Below are 21,791 nucleotides of genomic sequence, written 5' to 3' on the forward strand. Positions count from 1 at the left end.
TGTGAGTGAAATGTTGTCATTGTGAGGAGAAGGAACATTTGTTTGGGAAAATAATGTGTCCGTTACCCCTCGTTCTTCCCCGAAACACTCAACCACCCTGTCCTGAACTAAACAATGTGGAGACGGCCACTTGAAACAGCGACTAAACTATGAAGCTAAAGCTAACAAGAACAATCCATACACCACAAAACACTTCTTGTGTTGTTGTGAACGGCATCACGATGTAAGATCAATGTACAACGGACAGCGTAGCGAAGTTGGGAGAGTGGCCGTGCCAGCAATCTGAGGGTTACTGGTTCAATCCCCACCTTCTACCATCCTAGTGATGTCCGTTGTTTCCTTGAGCAAGACACTTCACCCTTGTTCCTGATGGGCCTGGTTAGCGCCATGCATGGCAGTTCCCGTCATCCGTGTGTGTGTGTGTGTGTGTGTGTGTGAATGTGGAAAATAGTGTCAAAGCGCTTTGAGTTCCTTAAAAAAGGTAGAAAAGCGCTATACAAGTACGACCCATTTACCATTTAACATTTACAAACAGGAAAGCAGTCGCAACTTGAGAGGCTTTCTTTATTTTACAGCCTCAAGTTTTCTCAAAACTCACACTTTCCGCTTTGATTGATTGGTTGATTGATTTTAGAAAATGTTATTTATGACACAAAAAGCAAACAATCTACTGTGGTAAAATAAGTGTGAGAGGTGAGAAACGGAATTCAGAAAAATGTAAACAGAAAACTTGAATTTGATTTGTTTTTAATATTGCTATAGTCATTTTAATTTATTGTTACTATAATTGTTATTTTACGTGTTATTTATTTGTTAGTAATATATATCTGGTTCTTTTTTTTATATTATAATTAAAATTGAATTTTGGTGGTACTGTTTTTACGTTTTAATTTTAATAAATAATGGTGTTATTTATCGTGATTCCAAAATCCCTCAAAAATAATTGTGATTATTATGTTTTGCCATAATTGTCCAGCCCTAGACGAGGTATTGGAAAGGACTTCATGATAAACTATGTATCACGGTACTTGAGTCACGATACAATAGTCTATTGCAATATTGTGACATGGAGTTTCACTGCCATTTTTACAAAGTCACTAATGTAAAAAACTACTTAAAATAAATGTACGTATATACACTTACAGACAGTTATAATTTATTGGACAAATTGTATCAAAAAACAAAGTAAATAAAATGATCAATGCAATTGTACAGAAAGTGGGTCCAATTTCTTGCATTTAATATCTAAAAAAGTTCTCTACTTCTTAACTACAGATTTCTTTGAAATAGATATTATCTTTTTTAGTTTTGCGATGTATTGCAATATTGACTTTTTCCCCACTGTTAGTTTGTAGTATCCTAATGTCCACCGAAGCAGAAGTTTTCTACTTTCTGTGATTCTAGCTGAACTTTTCTGAGTCCATGACAAGTCATGTAAACATTGATCCATCATTCTGGCAAGGCACTAAATGAATGGCCATGAAACACTACACACTAGGGTTGTCCCCATACCAATAATTTAGTACCGGTACTAAATGTATAGATACTTTTCAAAGAAAAGGAACTACGAACAATGTCAATATTACACTCCATTAAACACTCACAGTCAAAGAAAAATCTTACAAGGTTAAAATATAAATTAAAAGGCATTAAACACATTGGGCTTTTCTTGTTGCACTCAAAGAACAATTTACAATTTTCCATATTATCAATCAATCAATCAATCAATGTTTACTTATATAGTCCTAAATCACGAGTGTCTCAAAGGGCTGCGCAAGCCACAACAACATCCTCGGCTCAGATCCCACATCAGGGCAAGAAAAAAACTCAACCCGATGAGATGACAATGAGAAACCTTGGAGGGGACCGCGATACTTTATTAGTAGCAGTATACTGTATAACCCTACACACACACATACAGTACATAGAAGAAAGTGTGTTTTTGTTGTTTGTGTCTTGCAGACGTCCAGCAGCTGATAGGTAATCCAGAAGAAGTTTCCCCTCAGTTAGGGGGGAGCTCCACTTTGAAGCAGGAGACTCCACAACCACCCTGCATTAAAAAGGAAGAGGAGGAACTCTGCATCACTCAGGAGGGAGAGTGTCTTCTAGGACGAGAGGAAGCTGATTACACCAAGTTTCCACTGAGTATTCTCTCTGTGAAGACTGAAGATGATGAAGAGAAACCACAAGTAGACAACCTCTTAACTCCACTATCAGATAGTGAGGCTGAAGATGAGGTTGAAGAACCTTTGAGCAGCGATAAAGACTGTGAAGGTGATATGAGGACTCACACTGACAACAAACACTCTGAATGCTCGACAAAGAAGAGAGGTAAAACATGTTTGAGCTGCTCAGTTTGTGACAAAAGCTTTTCTGTTAAGAGGAATTTGACTGAACACATGAGAACACACACAGGAGAAAAACCATTCAATTGTTCAGTTTGTGGCAAAAGCTTTTCTGTTAAGAGGAATTTTACTCAACACATGAGAACACACACAGGTGAAAAACCATTTAGTTGTTCAGTTTGTGGCAGAATCTTTTCTCGTAATACCTTTTTGACTCAACATATCAGAACACACACAGGTGAAAGACCATTTAATTGTTCAGTTTGTGGCAAACGCTTTTCTGTTAAGAGCCATTTGACTGAACACCTGAGAACACACACAGGTGAAAAAACATTTAACTGTTTGATGTGTGGCAAAAGCTATCCTGTTAAGAGCACTTTGATTCAACACACGAGAACACACACAGGTGAAAAACCATATAATTGTTCAGTTTGTGGAAAAACATTTTCTCGAAATACCTCTTTAATTAAACACATGAGAACACACACAGGTGAAAAAACATTTAGTTGTTCAATTTGTGGCAAAAGCTATTCTGTTAAGAGCACTTTGATTGAACACTTGAGAACGCACACAGGTGAAAAACCATGTAACTGCTCAGTTTGTGGTAAAGGCTTTTCTCATAATGGCTCTTTGTGGCGACACGAGAACACGTGTTGGAGAAAAACCATTTAGTTGTTCAGTGCGCTGTAAAAGGTTCCAACATAATGCAGATGCAGTAAAACACATAAGAACACACAAGGGAAAATAACCAATTGGCTGTTTAGTTTGTGGTATGCACATATACATTTTGTTATAAGTTATAAAAATGTGTTCAGTTCTCAGAGACACATCAATGTCAGGCTGACATTCGCTCTTCCGCTTTCTCCAAACACGAGAACAAAGCAGCTCCTACTGACTTGTGATTGGTCAGACCGTGCCCATCTTAATCACATGGCTAATTTCAATATAATAAATTGCGATGTAACACAATTGAATATCTTATATGCTCAGACAGTAATGTGTTTATATAAGGTTAGATTGTATTATGATGTTTGTAATGGGGAAAGACGTTAGTGTGTCTTGTTTTCATGTTTGCATTTAAGATTGTTGACATTTAGCATGATAGCTGTTAACTGGCGATTAGTGATGTTAAGTGCCTAAGATGGTAGTTATTGATTAGCAGTGTGATGAGGGCTTTCTGCTGGTGAGTGATTAGCACTACAGTTAGAGCCACCTATCGCTAGGTAGAAATGAGCAGTGTCACCAATATTTTTCTTAGATATTCAGAATAATGATTTTGAGTTTGTAAAAGTTTTTAACTAAAATAACTAAGTAGGTTGAAAAAAAATTGTGTTACTTGTAGTATTTAAAATGTCTGATTTTTTTCTAAATCTATATGTATGCCCTTTTTCTGCTTTATACTTGTACATATATATTTTATTTTCAAAGAGTAGTTGTCGATTATTTGATGTTAGATACTTTTGCCAACCATCGTTTTAAAACAAGATTAAAATGTCTTTATTTTGAAAAACAACTGCTGTGGAGTAGGAGACGGAAGTTGCTGACTTCTGGCGCATGCGCAAATATACTTTCAGCTAAACAAAAAGACGAAGACCGCATGCTATGGTTGTTCGAACAATGTTCGGATTCACGATCTTAAAGTCATGTGATTCACAGCAAATATAGCAACAAATATCTCAATTGGTATTTTCCAAAGCCACGAAACGTGCATTGAGTTTGGAGCGATATCTGAAGTGAAGATTGAAGACGTGATAGAAGATGGACGACTACTGCTATGCTAAGATGGCGACGTCCGCTAAAAGAGAACATGAAAGAGAATCAACTTCCAGCAAATCACCAACGGAGATAAAGACGAAAGATGAAGGTGAGTGACTTGAAGTTTTGTCATTTGAAAGCTATTTGAATTTCAAGCCCTTAAAGTGTAAATGAGCCGACCTTGTTGAAGAATGTAAAGAAAGAGCCGCCATGATTGTTAGCTTGAAGAAGGCAGTGGAGTTCACATCAGAGGAGATGAAAGAATGCAAAAGTCAAATGAAGAAAGTGGAAGAGCAAAACAAGCGCTTCCTACTAATGAAATATTTAGCTCGCATTACTAAGCTAAGTTATTGATGGAGTCCATCAAGTTATTGGATGGATGTTAGAGTGGACATAACAGCCACTATCTCTAAGTCATCCTCCATCTTGTAAACACTGTAGCAGCTAGTGAAAAATTAAAATAATGTTGTTGTGCCAGGATTTGATTTTGAGCATTTTTGAATTGTATTTCCTAGTTCTTAGTAGGGCTGAGTTAGGGCTGGACAACTAATCCCATTTTAGTCTCAATTTCAATTAAGACATGTCACGATCATAAACATGTTATCGTAAAAAAAAGATGAACGGCCCGCGGAACTTGCATGCAAATTCTTGAGCCTGTAACGGTTAAAGGGATGAGTGAGCGTATGATTGGGAAAAGACAATGTTTACTAGAATCATACTTGCCAACCTTGAGACCTCCGATTTCGGGGGGTGGGGCGGGGGTGTTGTTAAGAGGGGAGGAGTATATTTACAGCTAGAATTCACCAAGTCAAGTATCCATCCATCCATTTTCTACCGCTTATTCCCTTCTGGGTCGCGGGGGTCGCTGGAGCCTATCTCAGCTACAATCGGGCAAGTATTTCATATATATATATATATATATATATATATATATATATATATATATATATATATATATATATATATATATGTCTTAATAAGGTTATCCAAAAAATAGTGCTCGATACCGTAGTAGAGCGCAATATATGTATGTGTGGGGAAAAAAAATCACAAGACTATTTCATCTCTACAGGCCACCTCCTAGGTAACACATGAGCCAATCACCACGCCCCTAGGCCAGCCTGTACCCACCCACTCTGTGCCCTATATAAACCATGGTATGCGAATGCTCCCATTAAAATCTCCTGACGATTGAGGGTACCCCCCCTCATGAAACAGGCCTGTAGAGATGAAATAGTCTTGTGATTTTTTCCCCCCACACATACATACATATATATATATATATATATATATATATATATATATATATATATATATATATATATACATACTATACATACATACATACATACATATATATATATATATATATATATATATATATATATATGAAATGTGCTTAGTCTGGAGGCTAAATACACACAGTGTGTTATATATGTAAATATATATGTATATATATATGTATGTATATATGTATATATATATATGTATGTATATATATATATATATGTATGTATATATATATATGTGTATATATATATATATATGTATATATATGTATATATATGTATATGTATATATATATGTATATATATATATATATATATATATATATATATATATATATATATATATAATCCATACACCACAAAACACTTCTTGTGTTGTTGTGAACGGCATCACGATGTAAGATCAATGTACAAACAGGAAACCAGTCGCAACTTGAGAGGCTTTCTTCATTTTACAGCCTCAAGTTTTCTCAAAACATATACATATACATATACATACATACACACACACAATTTTTTTTTTTTTATAGTTTAGCTAATTAAACATGTTTTTTTCTTAACATTTTGTCCCTTATGTTTTAACACCACTTTGACTCAGTTAAAAATATAAATTAAAACGAAGCAAAGCAAAACTTCATTAAAAACAACGTTCTTCAAACAGTGCATAGACTCCAGTTGTCTCCCTGCTGCGGTACTTTAATCCTTTTTAAAAAATAAAAAATAAAATAAAATAAAATCTCCAACTGGAAGTTACCATGGCTTTTGTTGATTGGTTGATTGATTTTAGAAAATGGTATTTATGACACAAAAAGCAAACAATATATTGTGGTAAAATAAGTGTGAAAGGTAAGAAATGGAATTCAGAAAAATGTAAACAGAAACATGAATATGATTTGTTTTTCATATTGCTGTAGTCATTTTAATTTATTGTTACTATGATTGTTATTTTCCGTGTTATTTATTTGTTACTAATGTATATTTGGTTGTTCTTTTAAATTATATTTTAAATTTAGTTTTGGTGGTACTGTTTTTACGTTTTCAAATCAATAATTAATGGTGTTATTTATCGTGATTCCAAAATCACTCAAAATAATTGTGATTATTATGTTTTGCCATAATTGTCCAGCCCTAGACGAGGTATTGGCAAGGACTTCACGATAAACTATGTATCACGGTACTTGAGTCACGATACAATAGTCTATTGCAATATTGTGACATGGAGTTTTACTGTGATTTTTACAAAGTCATTGTAAATTAAAAAAAAAAAGTACTTAAAATAAAGGTATATACCGTATTTCCTTGAATTGCCGCCGGGTATATAGTATGCGCATGTCTAGAATTTTCGCCGGGTCAAACTCGTTTCGCAAAATAATTAGCATATACCTAGAATTACCGCCGCGTCAAACTCGTCACGTCACGAGTGACACTTCACCTTTCATCATTTTCAAAATGGAGGAGGCTGATTTCAATAATTTAAAATCGCATAAAGGGAAGAAGATAAAGAGCTATTCAGTAGGATTTAAGGTAATTGCAATTCTTATTATTAATATTGTTTTAGTTTGTAGTGGTGGAGAGCTGACTTTTTGTTGTTGGAGTTGCGTCTTTCAAAGCGCTTTATTTTGAAAAAATGTTTTATTAATATAGCTGCGTGTGTCAAATATGAGTCATTTTGATGCAGTTGTACGAGTAACATTTCAGAAACAAATCATGAGCTAAGAAAACCTGCTAACAAGTGGTAATAATGTTATTTTAATTGCCTTTTCAGACCCAAACAAAAAGAACTCCCGGGATGATTCAGTGTGCTTTAAATTTTATTGCGACATTAAGCGAGTTACATCACACTCAAATTTATAAAGGCATGCCTAAATTTACCGCATGCCTTTGGCAAGCGCCGGAGTGAGAAGAGGTTTTAAATTAATTACCGCCCCGGCGCTAATTCAAGGAAATACGGTAAGTACACTAGATGACAGTTATATTTTTTTGGACAAACTGTGTCCAAAAAAAAGTAATTCCAATGATCATTGAAATTGTAAAGAGAGTGGATACAATTACTTGCATTTAATATTTTTAAAAAGTCCTCTACTTCTTAATGACAGACTTCTTTGAGATAGATATTATCTTTTTTAGTTTTGCGATGTATTTCAATATTGACTTTTCCACCACTGTTAGTTTGTAGTATCCTAATGTCTATCGAAGCAGATGTTTTCTACTTTCTGTGATTCTAGCTGAACTTTTCTGAGTCTGACAAGTCATGTAAACATTGATCCATCATTCTGGCAAGGCACTTGTAGAAACAAATTAGTCATAGAGAGTAGAAAGCAGGGCTCTGTCTGACACGCCGGGTCCAAGGTTGGTACATGAAGTCATTACTGCAGTTTTGAGGGTGATTTATTTTCCCTTTGAGTAAAAAAACAATACATTACATGCAGATGGATTTGCAGAACTACATGGACCAGACTATGATGGAAAAAGGTCAACAGAAGTAATGGCACCCTACCTCACTCTCTCTCTATACAAGACAAAAAGCATTCACAGGCAGGTGCAGGTGTTATTCATTCAACCATCATCCATTATTTGAAAATATTGTTTAGTAAATGTTAACTTGAAATAAAAATCCTACAGTATTCAGTACAGCACTGATACTTTGTTTCATGCAGAATGTTTGTGATGACAAGCAAAAAAAAAAAGAAAAAAGGTTGTTCTCTTTACCCCCACAAAATGTACAGAAAAGAAGCAAAACTGTGGTCCTAAAAGCAGGTACGGACCGAAGCGTGGGTTACCTGTACCGTTACACCTCTAGTAAACACAATTATAGATATGAACAAAATGACAGTTGTCAGCTGTGAGCATATATTACCTCCATCAAACATGGCGGAAATGTCTGTTACAAGATACTGTGCTAGTAAATAGTAGGGATGCAACTGCACTCGCTATTATCTTGCACGGGACAATCTGCCTTTAATCAAACAAAAAAAGTGATATTAATCGATAACCGGATTGTATGCAAAAAATAATCTTGATCATTTTTTTGCCATATTGCCCAGCCCTATTCCATCAGCATTTCAGTTCAGTTTCAGCATTTGAGCAGTTTCTACAGAAATGAGTTGAGTTCATACTTTGAATTTTTGTTTAGCACTTAGCAATAGTGCTAATTGCTTGATCTGCTTATCACTCAGATTTTAAAACTTGTAGCTCATCCTCCTTAAAGGGGAACATTATCACAATTTCAGAAGGGTTAAAACCATTAAAAATCAGTTCCCAGTGGCTTATTTTATTTTTCGAAGTTTTTTTCAAAATTTTACCCATCACGCAATATCCCTAAAAAAGCTTCAAAGTGCCTGATTTTAACCATCGTTATATACACCCGTCCATTTTCCTGTGACGTCACATAGTGATGCCGATACAAACAAACATGGCGGATAGAACAGCAAGCTATAGCGACATTATCTCGGATTCAGACTCGGATTTCAGCGGCTTAAGCGATTCAACAGATTACGCATGTATTGAAAGGGATGGTTGTAGTGTGGAGGCAGGTAGCGAAAACGAAATTAAAGAAGAAACTGAAGCTATTGAGCCATATCGGTTTGAACCGTATGCAAGCGAAACCGACGAAAACGACACGACAGCCAGCGACACGGGAGAAAGCGAGGACGAATTCGGCGATCGCCTTCTAACCAACGATAGGTATGTGTTTGTTTGGCATTATAGGAAACTAACAACTATGAACTAGGTTTACAGCATATGAAATACATTTGGCAACAACATGCACTTTGAGAGTGCAGACAGCCCATTTCAGGCGCGCTAAGAACATATATTTTTCCACGATTTCAGCACTCAGGTTAACCATACCTAAATAGACACAAAATACTGCATTACACAAGACTACCCGAATGTACTCGAATGATTGAAAAAAATAAATGTTTTTAAGCTAAATTACTGGTAAACACAGTTTATGTATAATAATTTACGTAAAACCGCGAGTAATGAATAAAGTTTTCATCAATTAATATATTCTGTAGACATACCCTCATCCGCTCTCTTTTCCTGAAAGCTGATCCGTCCAGTTTTGGAGTTGATGTCAGCATCTGCTTTGAGTGTCGCAGGATATCCACACGTTCTTGCCATCTCTGTCGTAGCATAGCTTTCGTCGGTAAAGTGTGCGGAACAAACGACTGACCATTTCATCGGCTTTCCCCACAGCCTCGTATTTTGAACAAATTTCGTCCAATTTCTTGCCACTTTCGCATCTTTGGGCCACTGGTGCAACTTGAATCCGTCCCTGTTCGTGTTGTTACACCCTCCGACAACACACCGACGAAAGTGAGAAAATGGTGGATTGCTTCCCGATGTGACGTCACGTTGTGATGTCATCGCTCCGAGAGCGAATAATAGAAAGGCGTTTAATTCGCCAAAATTCACCCATTTAGAGTTCGGAAATCGGTTAAAAAAATATATGGTCTTTTTTCTGCAACATCAAGGTATATATTGACGCTTACATAGGTCTGGTGATAATGTTCCCCTTTAAATTCAGGCTCAAAAATATAAGGTTCTGGATCATAATTTGTCCCAAAGTATTCTTTGATGGCACTCATGAAGTCTGCCTTTATTAGTAATAGTTGTTGGTGTTGTTGAAGGAAATAGCGAACGTTGTGATGCGTCTGTGAAAATAATGCTGCCACCTTTTGCTTAAAATGATGAAAATACGTAGATATTACATGTTATTATGAATGTGCCTGTTATTACAGTACATATATACTTACAGCATGTCTATAAAAAGTTGCTGAATGCTTTTGGATATTTCAGTTCCCAGTAGCGTGGCGTTAGCCTCGCTCCTTTTTGAACCCGTAGGGATTCCTGCAGCTTAGCTATTTTTCGACCCATGTAGTGACGTAGCGTCCATCAAACGCTACAAAGAGAGAAAATAGACTGCTAATCAAGGGCTGGAATAAAGACAAAAGATATTCCAACAATCATTTTAATTCATTGTTACTATGATTGTTAGTTTACATGTTACCGTATTTTCCGCACCATAAGGCGCCCTGGGTTATAAGCCGCGCCTTCAATGAACGGCATATTTCAAAACTTTGTCCACCTATAAGCCGCCCCGTGTTGTAAGCCGCATCTAACTGCGCTAAAGGAATGTCAAAAAAACAGTCAGATAGGTCAGTCAAACTTTAATAATATATTAAAAACCAGCGTTCTAACAACTCCGTTCACTCCCAAAATGTACGCAAATGTGCAATCACAAACATACGTATATCAACATGAACAGAGCTGCGTGAAAAAAGCCACCCGGCCTCTTCGCGTAAACTTAAACTTACCTTAACCACTCGCTCATCTTTTCTTCATCCATCCCTTCGAGTTAGCTTTTATGATGACGCCGGCTGGAAAGGTCTCTTTTGGCAAGGTCTTCCTTTTGAATATCACCATGGGTGGAAGTTTCTGGCCATTAGCATGGCAAGCTAGAACCACAGTGAAGGATGACTTCTCATTCCCTGTGGTGCGAATATTCACCGTACGTGCTCCCGTTGTATCCACAGTGCGGTTCACAGGAATATCAGTTGCTGTGAAATAGTAATCCGTGTGCAGATGGAGAGATTGCGTCTTTTCATGAACCGGATCCCGGTCGCTTAGTAGGAGCCATTTTGTGGTCTTTACAGATGTAAACACACAAAGGAAATGAAACGTACGGTGATATCCGCGCGCTTTTTCTTCTTCTACGCGGGCGGGTGGTTTTTTACAGTAGAAGAAGAAGCGCTTCCTGTTCTATGGGGGCGGGTGCTTACCTTGGCGGTTGCTTGCGTAGAAGAAGAAGCGCTTCCTGTTCTACCGGGAAAAAAGATGGCGGCTGTTTACCGTAGTTGCGAGACCGAAACTTTATGAAAATGAATCTTAATATTAATCCATATATAAAGCGCACCGGGTTATAAGGCGCACTGTCAGCTTTTGAGAAAATTTGTGGTTTTTAGGTGCGCCTTATAGTGCGGAAAATACGGTATTCATTTTTTACTAATGTATATCTGGTTGTTCTTTTAGATTATATTTAAAATTGAGTTTTGGTGGTACTGTTTTTACGTTTTCAAATGAATAAGTAATTGTGTTATTTATCGTGATTCCAAAATAAATTAAAATAATTGTGATTATTATGTTTTGCCATAATTGTCCAGCCCTAGACGAGGTATTGGCAAGGACTTCATGATAAACTATGTATCACGGTACTTGAGTCACGATACAATAGTCTATTTTAATATTGTGACATGGAGTTTTACTGCCATTTTTACAAAGTCACTGAAAAATGTAAATTTAAAGAGCTTAAAATAAATGTTGTAAATATGTACACTAGATGCCAGTTATAATTTATTGGACAAATTGTGTCAAAAACAAAGTAAATAAAATGATCATTGCAAATTTACAGAAAGTGGATCAAAAATATTGCATTTAATATCCAAAAAAGTCCTCTACTTCTTAACTACAGACTTCTATGAGATAGATATCTTTTTTAGTTTTGCGATGTATTTCAATATTGTCGAAGCAAATTTCTGTGATTCTTGCTGAACTTTTCAGAGTGTATAACAAGTCATGTAAACTTTGATCCATCATTCTGGCAAGGCACTAAATGAATGGCCATGAAACACTACACACTAGGGTTGTCACCATACCAATAATTTAGTACCGGTACTAAATGTATAGATACTTTTCCAAAGAAAGGGAACTACGACAAATGTCAATATTAGCTTTTTTTAACAGAAAATCTTACACTACATGAAACACTCACAGTCAAAGAACAATTTTACAAGGTTAAAATATAAATTAAAAGACATTAAACACATTGGGCTTCTCTTGTTGCACTCAAATAACAATTTTCTATTTTCCATATTAAATATAGCCTGCTATAATCAAGGATTACCGTATTTTCCGCACTATAAGGCGCACCGGATTATTAGCCGCACCTTCTATGAATTACATATTTCATAATTTTGTCCACCAATAAGCCGCCCCGGACTATAAGCCGCGCCTACGCTGCGCTAAAGTGAATGTCAAAAAAACGCTGCGCTAAAGTGAATGTCAAAAAAACAGTCAGATAGTTCAGTCAAACTTTAATAATATATTGAAAACCAGCGTTCTAACAACTCTGTCCCAAAATGTACGCAAATGTGCAATCACAAACATAGTAAAATTCAAAATGGTGTAGAGCAATAGTAACATAATGTTGCTCGAACGTTAATGTCACAACACACAAAATAAACATAGCGCTCACCTTCTGAAGTTATTCTTCATTCGTAAATCCTTCGAATTCTTCGTCTTCGGTGTCCGAATTGAAAAGTTGCGCAAGCGTGGTATCCAAAATGGCCGGTTCCGTCTCGTAGAAGTCATCGGGAGTCAGTGTCGCTGTTGTTCTGTGAATCCTGCCTTCCGGAAAGCTCGGACCACAGTTGTGACCGAAATATCTGCCCAAGCATTTACGATCCACTGGCAAATGTTGGCGTATGTCGTCCGAGGCTGTCTGCCCGTCTTAGTGAAGGTGTGTTCGCCTTCGGAGCTGTGTGAAAAAAGCCACCCGGCCTCTTCGCGTAAACTTCCCTTAACCACTCGCTCATCTTTTCTTCATCCATCCATCCCTTCGAGTTAGCTTTTATGATGACGCCGGCTGGAAAGGTCTCTTTTGGCAAGGTCTTCCTTTTGAATATCACCATGAGTGGAAGTTAGCATGGCAAGCTAGAACCACAGTGAAGGATGACTTCTCATTCCCTGTGGTGCGAATATTCACCGTACGTGCTCCCGTTCCACAGTGCGGTTCAGTTGCTGTGAAATACGGTAGTAATCCGTGTGCGGATGGAGAGATTGCGTCTTTTTATGAACCGGATCGCTTAGTAGGAGCCATTTTGTGGTCTTTACAGATGTAAACAGGAAATGAAACGTACGGTGATATCCGCGCGTTTTTTCTTCTTCTTCCGGGGGCGGGTGAAGCGCTTCCTGTTCTATGGGGGCGGGTGAAGCGCTTCCTGTTCTATGGGGGCGGGTGCTTTCCTTGGCGGTTGCTTGCGTAGAAGAAGAAGCGCTTCCTGTTCTACCGGGAAAAAAGATGGCGGCTGTTTACCGAAGTTGCGAGATCGAAACTTTATGAAAATTAATCGTAATAAAGCGCACCGGGTTATAAGGCGCACTGTTAGCTTTTGAGAAAATTTGTGGTTTTTAGGTGCGCCTTATAGTGCGGAAAATACGGTAGATTAGAACATAAAGTTTTACTGACATATTAAATGATTCATGATTTATGGTTGCCACTCCTGGTCTGTGCTTGAAGAAAAATACAATTATTAATTAATTACTAAAAACAAAACTATGGATAAATGTACACAGATAAGCCATGTAGCAGGTAAAACACATTTATTAAAGACAAAACACAAATTGTAGAAATGTGTTACAAAATGTAGTCAATTCACTTGCATTAGTTGACTGCTAATTGGGCAGTTTTAACTGCACTAATATTTGGCATCAAGCCAAGCAGCTGTGTGCGCGTCTACGTATCTACATGTGCACAGCAGGGGAGCTGGTTAACTTATGAGAGTAGTATGTGTGTTTGTGAGAATGTCAACGTGTTGTCTGAGTGACGTCAGTGAGTGAGCGGGCGAGTAAAGAGAGAGCAGCAGGACAGGTGTAACAACTACATTATACCTGTCACTATTTCAACTCCTTGTGCAGATCTGAATGCTTATTATTTAAATGTTGACCTAAGTCTGAAGCAAAGGTGGTAATACTAATCACCACATTTGGCAAGGCGTGTTTTAAAGCAGCTGTTGTGAGAGTAGTGTATGTGTGTGTGCTCCTTTAAGAGTGGAAGTATGTGGGGTGAGTGACGCGAGTAAGTGAGTGGGCAAGTAAGGAGAGGTAGTGGTAGCATGATCAGGAGTGTTAATAGCATGGTGGATGTCCGGCTGTGCCCTGTGGAAATAATAAATAAAGTGAGCAAGTTGTAACTAATCAACGGCCTCATCCTTTCCGACCAAAGAGCGGAGCTTTATGGACCCAGTGTTATCCCCGACAAAACATGGGCCCTGGAGGGAACGTCTCCCCCCTCGACCACGGTCTGGGAGCCGACAAACAGGAAAGGTGTAAAGCAACCCTTACAGAGCGGCGGATTCCTGTTTAAAGTGTCAACTTTATTGTTAGTTTAGAAGCCCAAATACCTCTATATTGCACTTCACGCACCCTCTTTATTAACCAGTAGAATTGTCCTTTGTTGCCTTTCTTCCTCTCCACCATGTTATTGCTTGTATGCACTTTGTGTGTGCGTTTTGACACACTCCACATCATGCGCCTCGGCTCTGTAGTCACCGCCGCACAGCGGCATTCAGATGAAAGAACGGTACCGGTACTTTTCAAAGGTGGTATAGTACCGATTTCAATTAATTAGTACCACAATACTTTATTAGTAGCAGTATACTGTACAACCCTACTACACACACATACAGTACAAAGAAGAAAATGTGTTTTTGTTGTTTGTGTCTTGCAGACGTCCAGCAGCTGATCGGTAATCCAGAAGAAGTTTCCCCTCAGTTAGGGGGGAGCTCCACTTTGAAGCAGGAGACTCCACAACCACCCTGCATTAAAAAGGAAGCGGAGGAACTCTGCATCACTCAGGAGGGAGAGTGTCTTCTAGGACGAGAGGAAGCTGATTACACCAAGTTTCCACTGAATATTCTCTCTGTGAAGACTGAAGATGATGAAGAGAAACCACAACCAGACAACTTCTTAGCTCCACTATCAGATAGTGAGACTGAAGACGAGGTTGAAGAACCTTTGAGCAGCGATAAAGACTGTGAAGGTGATATGAGGACTCACACTGACAACAAACACTCTGAATGCTCTTCAAAGAAGAGAAGTAAAACATGTTTGAGCTGCTCAGTTTGTGCTGAAAGTTTTACTAAAAGGAGTCTCTTGAGTCAACACATGAAAACACACACAGGTGAAAAAACATGTAAGTGTTCAGTTTGTGGCAAAAGCTTTTCTGTTAAGAGAAGTTTGACTCAACACATGAGAACACACACAGGAGAAAAACCTTTTAACTGTTCAGTTTGTGGCAAAAGTTTTTCTCGAAATAGCCTTTTGACTCAACACATGAGAACACACACTGGTGAAAAACCATTTAACTGTTCAATTTGTGGTCAAAACTATTCTGTTAAGAGGAATTTGACTGAACACATGACAACACACACAGGGAAAAAAACATTTAATTGTTCAGTTTGTGGCAAAAGCTATTCTATTAAGAGGAGTTTCACTGAACACATGAGAACGCACACAGGAGAAAAACCATTTAATTGTTTAATTTGTGGAAAAAGCCTTTCTGTTAAGAGGAATTTGACTGAACACATGAGAAAACACACAGGAGAAAAGACATTTAGTTGTTCAGTTTGTGGCAAAAGCTTTTTTGGTAATAGTAGTTTGACTCAACACATGAGAACACACACAGGAGAAAAACCTTTTAACTGTTCAGTTTGTGGCAAAAACTTTTCTCGAAGTAGCCATTTGACTCAACACATGAGAACACACACAGGTGAAAAACCATTTAACTGTTCGATTTGTGGTCGAAACTATTCTGTTAAGAGGAATTTGACTGAACACATGACAACACACACAGGAGAAAAACCATTGAATTGTTCAGTTTGTGGCAAAAGCTATTCTATTAAGAGGAGTTTGACTGAACACATGAGAAAGCACACGGGAGAAAAGCCATTTAATTGTTTAATTTGTGGCAAAAGCTTTTCTGTTAAGAGGAATTTGACTGAGCACATGCGAACACACACTGGACTAAGTACCATTTAATTCAGTTTGTGTTAAAAACTTTCCTCAAAACAGCTCTACGTGTCGACACACGAGAACACACGCTGGAAAAAAAAACATTTAGTTGTTCAGTGTGCTGTAAAAGGTTCCCACATAATGCAAACGTAGTAAAACACATAAGAACACACAAGGGAAAATTACCAATTAGCTGTTTAGTTTGTGGTATGTTGCTCATATGTGGCGACATCCACCCTACCCAGGACCTCCTCACTGCTTCTTTCACAAATATCTGAGATTTTTGGATATTTAGAGACATAATCTTATCTACTCATGACCCCATGTCTTCTCTGTATCTGAAACCTTCCTGAACAGTAAGATAGATGATGCTTCAAGTGCTTGGTTACTCATTCTTCAGTCCAGGGACCTGGGGCCTCATGTGCCAAGTTTGTGCACGCTCAAAAACCTGCACTACACCCTTTTTCACTGCAAAGTTGAGATGTATCAAAACTGACGTTGACGCATAAGTGATGCTGGGTAACTGCTTGCATAACAAACTGCCAACTTTTACTTCTCAGACTGATTGATGTGCAAATCAGAGACATTTGAACAATTAACCCGCAACACCCACAACCCAACCCCCACCTCCCTCGACATTCGGGCATAACAGGTTCAATCCGGCCCGCGAGATGAGTTTGCGAAGTGTAAAATTCAGCTGCATTTTTAAATTAAACAAACTGCTGTTCTAATTATGTCCACTGGATGTCGCAATAGCAATTCTGTTAGGCAAGCAAATAGTTTATACCGGGGCGAGCAAGTATACCAAGCAAGAGGTACACGGTAAAGCGGGGCTGTGACTCCTCCCCCTCCACCCAACGTAAAACAGGAGTAAAATAAGCAATCAGTAACCCCACTTAAAATGCAGCATGAGACACTGCACACTGATATAGTTCTGTGAAAATGATTGTCTTCTGTGCAAATGTAAAGAAAGTGAACAGTGTGTGATTTACTGCAATACTGTCAGTCTTTTAACTTTTTATTTGTAGTTGATACATGTTTTTTTTCCCCATGCTTTATTTTGTATTTTCTTCCATCCTAGATGGGCTGTGATTTAAAGCTTACTTGTTTTGTAGAAACACTGAGAGTAAGTCATAGTTCATTGTGTTCTTCAAAGTATTTTTGTAACTGCACCTTATTTTTCCTCAGAATTTTCCACTAACTTGAAGTGTTTTGTCAAGAACATTATTCATGATATGTACATTTTCAGAATGTGCTTGTTCTATTTTGTTTCGAAGTAAAATTAAGAAAACAATCTGAAGTTGTCATAGTCGTATTTTTAAGTTTTCATGCCATGATTTTACCCGTCCCGCCCACGTGGAAATAGATTTTCCTCCATGCGGCCCCTGAGCTAAAATGAGTTTGACACCCCTGCTGTAATCTGACTCATGTGAGCAGGTTACCGTATAAACACATTTTGTTATAAGTTATAAAAATGTGTCCAGTACATTTGTTTTAAACAAAATTTTACGAGATTTTAATATTCCACCACTCCGGTCCATCACATTTCTGGCGTTACCAGCAGGATCCATATTGTGAGAGCACTGTTTTTAATGAGGGTAAGATGATGATGCCGGTGTATCCGGGTGCACCTTGGCTGCCCAGATTTAAAGGCCTACTGAAATGCGATTTTCTTATTTAAACGGGGATAGCAGGTCCATTCTATGTGTCATACTTGATCATTTCGCGATATTGCCATATTTTTGCTGAAAGGATTTAGTAGAGAACATTGACGATAAAGTTCGCAACTTTTGGTCGCTGATCAAAAAGCCTTGCCTGTACCGGAAGTAGCGTGACGTCACAGGTTGTGGAGCTCCTCACATCTGCACATTGTTTACAATCATGGCCACCAGCAGCGAGAGCGATTCAGACCGAGAAAGTGACGATTTCCCCATTAATTTGAGCGAGGATGAAAGATTTGTGGATGAGGAAAGTGAGAGTGAAGGACTAGAGGGCAGTGGGAGCGATTCCGATAGGGAAGATGCTGTGAGAGGCGGGTGGGACCTGATATTCAGCTGGGAATGACTAAAACAGTAAATAAACACAAGACATATATACACTCAATTAGCCACAACACAACCAGGCTTATATTTAATATGCCACAAATTAATCCCGCATAACAAACACCTCACCCCCCCCGTCCATACAACCCGCCAATACAACTCAAACACCTGCACAACACACTCAATCCCACAGCCCAAAGTACCGTTCACCTCCCCAAAGTTCATACAGCACATATATTTCCCCAAAGTTAGGTACGTGATATGCACATAGCGGCAAGCACGTACGGGCAAGCGATCAAATATTTGGAAGCCGCAGCTGCATGCGTACTCACGGTACCGTGTCTGCGCATCCAACTCAAAGTCCTCCTGGTAAGAGTCTCTGTTGTCCCAGTTCTCCACAGGCCAATGGTAAAGCTTGACTGTCATCTTCCGGGAATGTAAACAATGAAACACCGGCCGTGTTTGTGTTGCTGCAGCCGCCCACAATACACCGCTTCCCACCTACAGCTTTCTTCTTTGCTGTCTCCATTGTTCATTGAACAAATTGCAAAAGATTCACCAACACAGATGTCCAGAATACTGTGGAATTTTGTGATGAAAACAGACGACTTAATAGCTGGCCACCATGCTGTCCCAAAATGTCCTCCACAATCCGTGACGTCACGCGCTGACGTCATCATACCGAGATGTTTTCAGCAGGATATTTCGTGCGAATTTAAAATTGCACTTTAGTAAGCTAACACGGCCGTATTGGCATGTGTTGCAATGTTAAGATTTCATCATTGATATATAAACTATCAGACTGCGTGGTCGGTAGTAGTGGGTTTCAGTAGGCCTTCAAAGTCTAAGTCGAGTTGCAAGTCTCTTTAGATTTTGTCAAGTCGAGTCTAAAGTCAATCAAATTTATGACTCGAGTCTGACTCGACTCCAAGTCGAGTGACTCGAGTCCACACCTCTGGATATTACTGATAAAAGTCAAGAGGAAAAAACGTTTTTGTATTTTCAAAAGGCTGAAATGCTATAATGTTGAAAATGTATACTGGGGTAGAGTGAGTTTCACACTTTCACAAGACTTACTTTGTCAAACAACCATACTTGCCAACCCTGCCGGATTTTCCGGGAGACTCCCGAAATTCAGCGCCTCTCCCGAAAACCTCCCAGGACAAATTTTCTCCCGAAAATCTCCCGAAATTCAGGCGGAGCTGGAGGCCACGCCCCCTCCAGCTCCATGCGGCCCTGAGTCCGTTTTCCCACGATATAAACAGTGTGCCTGCCCAAACACATTATAACTGTAGAATGATCGAGGGCGAGTTCTTGGTTTCTTATGTGGGTTTATTGTTAGGCAGTTTCATTAACGTCCTCCCAGCGCGGCAACAACACACAACAACAGCAGTCATGTTTTTGTCTACCGTAAAGCAGTTCGTCTGCCGTAAACAGCAATGTTGTGACACTCTTAAACAGGACAATACTGCCATCTATAACATCAATAACATATACGGCTTTTAGAGAGTGCAGTGCACAACTGCGCACACAACAAGGAGACGAAGCAGCAGAACGAGGAAAATACAGCCATGGCGACGACGACGACGACGAGTAAGATGAAGAAATACGCTTTGTTGCACCTTTCCTGCCTGAGTCCTGCGATTAGTTGCAAATCTTGCTTTATTGATTGCTTGCACACAGCCAATCCAACACAAAACAAACTAGTCCCGCCCGCACTCACGCTACCGCTCCCTCTCTTCTCTCGCCCACACACTCACTGACGTCACTCACCTCACATGCTCACCTATTAAAGGGCCACACACACACACATACGCTACTCTCATAAGAGCTTGTAAGTTCCAAGCCGCAGCTGCGATTGGACCTGGATAGCCTCCGGGAAGAAGTAGTGGACTACCAAGTGCTTGGCACTGAAGATCTTACTCAGGAAGCAAAGATTGACCGGTTTTGGGCCATGCTAGAAGAGATGGAAGATTCCAGACTCTAATGCATTTGATGAAAGCACTTTTGTGCGTGCCACACATCAATGCATCATCAGAGAGGGTGTTCAGCATTGTTAGAAAAATAGTGACAGAGAATAGAACAAGGATGGACAATTCAACTCTTAACTCAACAATGAGTAGATGAGTGTTATGTGTGTGTATATGTGTAAATAAATGAACACTGAAATTCAAGTATTTCTTTTATTTATATATACATCCATCCATCCATCTTCTTCCGCTTATCCGAGGTCGGGTCGCGGGGGCAGCAGCCTAAGCAGGGAAGCCCAGACTTCCCTCTTCCCAGCCACTTCGTCCAGCTCCTCCCGGGGGATCCCGAGGCGTTCCCAGGCCAGCCGGGAGACATAGTCTTCCCAACGTGTCCTGGGTCTTCCCCGTGGCCTCCTACCGGTCGGACGTGCCCTAAACACCTCCCGAGGGAGGCGATTGGGTGGCATCCTGACCAGATGCCCGAACCACCTCATCTGGCTCCTCTCGATGTGGAGGAGCTGCGGCTTTACTTTGAGCTCCCCGCGGATGACAGAGCTTCTCACCCTATCTCTAAGGGAGAGCCCTGCCACCCGGCGGAGGAAACTCATTTCTTTTATTCTTTTACTATATATATATATATATATATATATATATATATATATATATATATATATATATATGTATATATATATATATATATATACATAGCTAGAATTCACTGAAAGTCAAATATTTCTTATATATATATATATATATATATATATATATATATATATATATATATATATATATATGAAATACTTGACTTGGTGAATGTTAGCTGTAAATATACTCCTCCCCTCTTAACCACGCCCCTAACCACGCCCCCGCCCTAACCACGCCCCGCCCCACCCCCGACCACGCCCACCCCACCTCCCGAAATCGGAGGTCTCAAGGTTGGCAAGTATGGAAACAACTTGCCGTTTGCTTGAACCCACTAAAAGACAGAATACAACATTGTCGACTTTTGTTGAATTTCTATCTCCAAAGTATTTTGATATCAAAAATGTTATCGCGATAAGGAGCACTTCAATTATGAGCCAGAAATGTAAGAAAAGATGAAAAGGGCCGCTAGTTCTTTAAAAGGTATTTTATTTTTTAAAGTGCAGTTGTCCATCGGAAGTGGCAAACTTCTGGCGCATGCGCAAACACGTCGAAAGTCCAAGATGGCGGACTAATCGACGTGGCTTTCCGGAGAAGTTTCACATTTACTATCTTATAGATTCAAAAATAGCATCAAATACCTCAACTATTCGCCTTTTCTTAAGCCCACCAAACGGACTTTGAGTGTGGAGCGATGGCGTGTTATGTGAAGTGAAGATTGAAGACGTGATAGAAGATGGACGACTACTGCTATGCTAAGATGGCGACGTCCGCTAAAAGAGAACATGAAAGAGAATCAACTTCCAGCAAATCACCAACGGAGATAAAGACGAAAGATGAAGATGAAGGTGAGTGTGTTGCGTTCCCTCATTTGAAAGCTGTTTGAATTCCAAGCCCTAAAATTAGAAATTAGCCGACTTTGTTGAACAATGTAAACAGGCTAGACTTTTTCCC

At 39.0% G+C, this 21,791-nt stretch overlaps 4 protein-coding genes across 4 annotated transcripts in view; all 4 read left to right on the forward strand.

Moving 5' to 3' along the window:
* The window catches only part of LOC133619341 (uncharacterized), a 101,670-nt gene extending 84,216 nt beyond the window's left edge, over positions 1 to 17,454 (forward strand). Inside the window, exon 4 of the mRNA XM_061980317.2 lies at positions 16,999 to 17,454. The gene's annotated coding sequence lies outside the window, so the exon portion shown is untranslated. The remainder of the gene's footprint in view (positions 1 to 16,998) is intronic.
* The window catches only part of LOC133619319 (uncharacterized), a 455,654-nt gene that overhangs the window by 35,792 nt on the left and 398,071 nt on the right, over positions 1 to 21,791 (forward strand). The window lies entirely within an intron of this gene.
* On the forward strand, positions 1,964 to 3,124 carry LOC140676645 (uncharacterized). The gene has a single exon (XM_072915463.1). It carries the CDS (start codon positions 2,280 to 2,282, stop codon positions 3,015 to 3,017), a length of 738 nt encoding a protein of 245 aa, XP_072771564.1. The 5' UTR covers positions 1,964 to 2,279; the 3' UTR covers positions 3,018 to 3,124.
* LOC133619336 (uncharacterized) lies at positions 14,962 to 16,632 on the forward strand. Its single transcript, XM_061980313.2, has one exon. It carries the CDS (start codon positions 15,218 to 15,220, stop codon positions 16,208 to 16,210), a length of 993 nt encoding a protein of 330 aa, XP_061836297.1. The 5' UTR covers positions 14,962 to 15,217; the 3' UTR covers positions 16,211 to 16,632.

This window comes from Nerophis lumbriciformis, linkage group LG20 (genome assembly GCF_033978685.3).
Source record: "Nerophis lumbriciformis linkage group LG20, RoL_Nlum_v2.1, whole genome shotgun sequence".
NCBI lineage: Eukaryota > Metazoa > Chordata > Actinopteri > Syngnathiformes > Syngnathidae > Nerophis > Nerophis lumbriciformis.

Excerpts from the sequence above, each read along its gene's own strand:
- LOC133619336 (XM_061980313.2), top strand. The coding sequence starts at position 15,218 with ATGAGGACTCACACTGACAACAAACACTCTGAATGCTCTTCAAAGAAG.
- LOC140676645 (XM_072915463.1), top strand. The coding sequence starts at position 2,280 with ATGAGGACTCACACTGACAACAAACACTCTGAATGCTCGACAAAGAAG.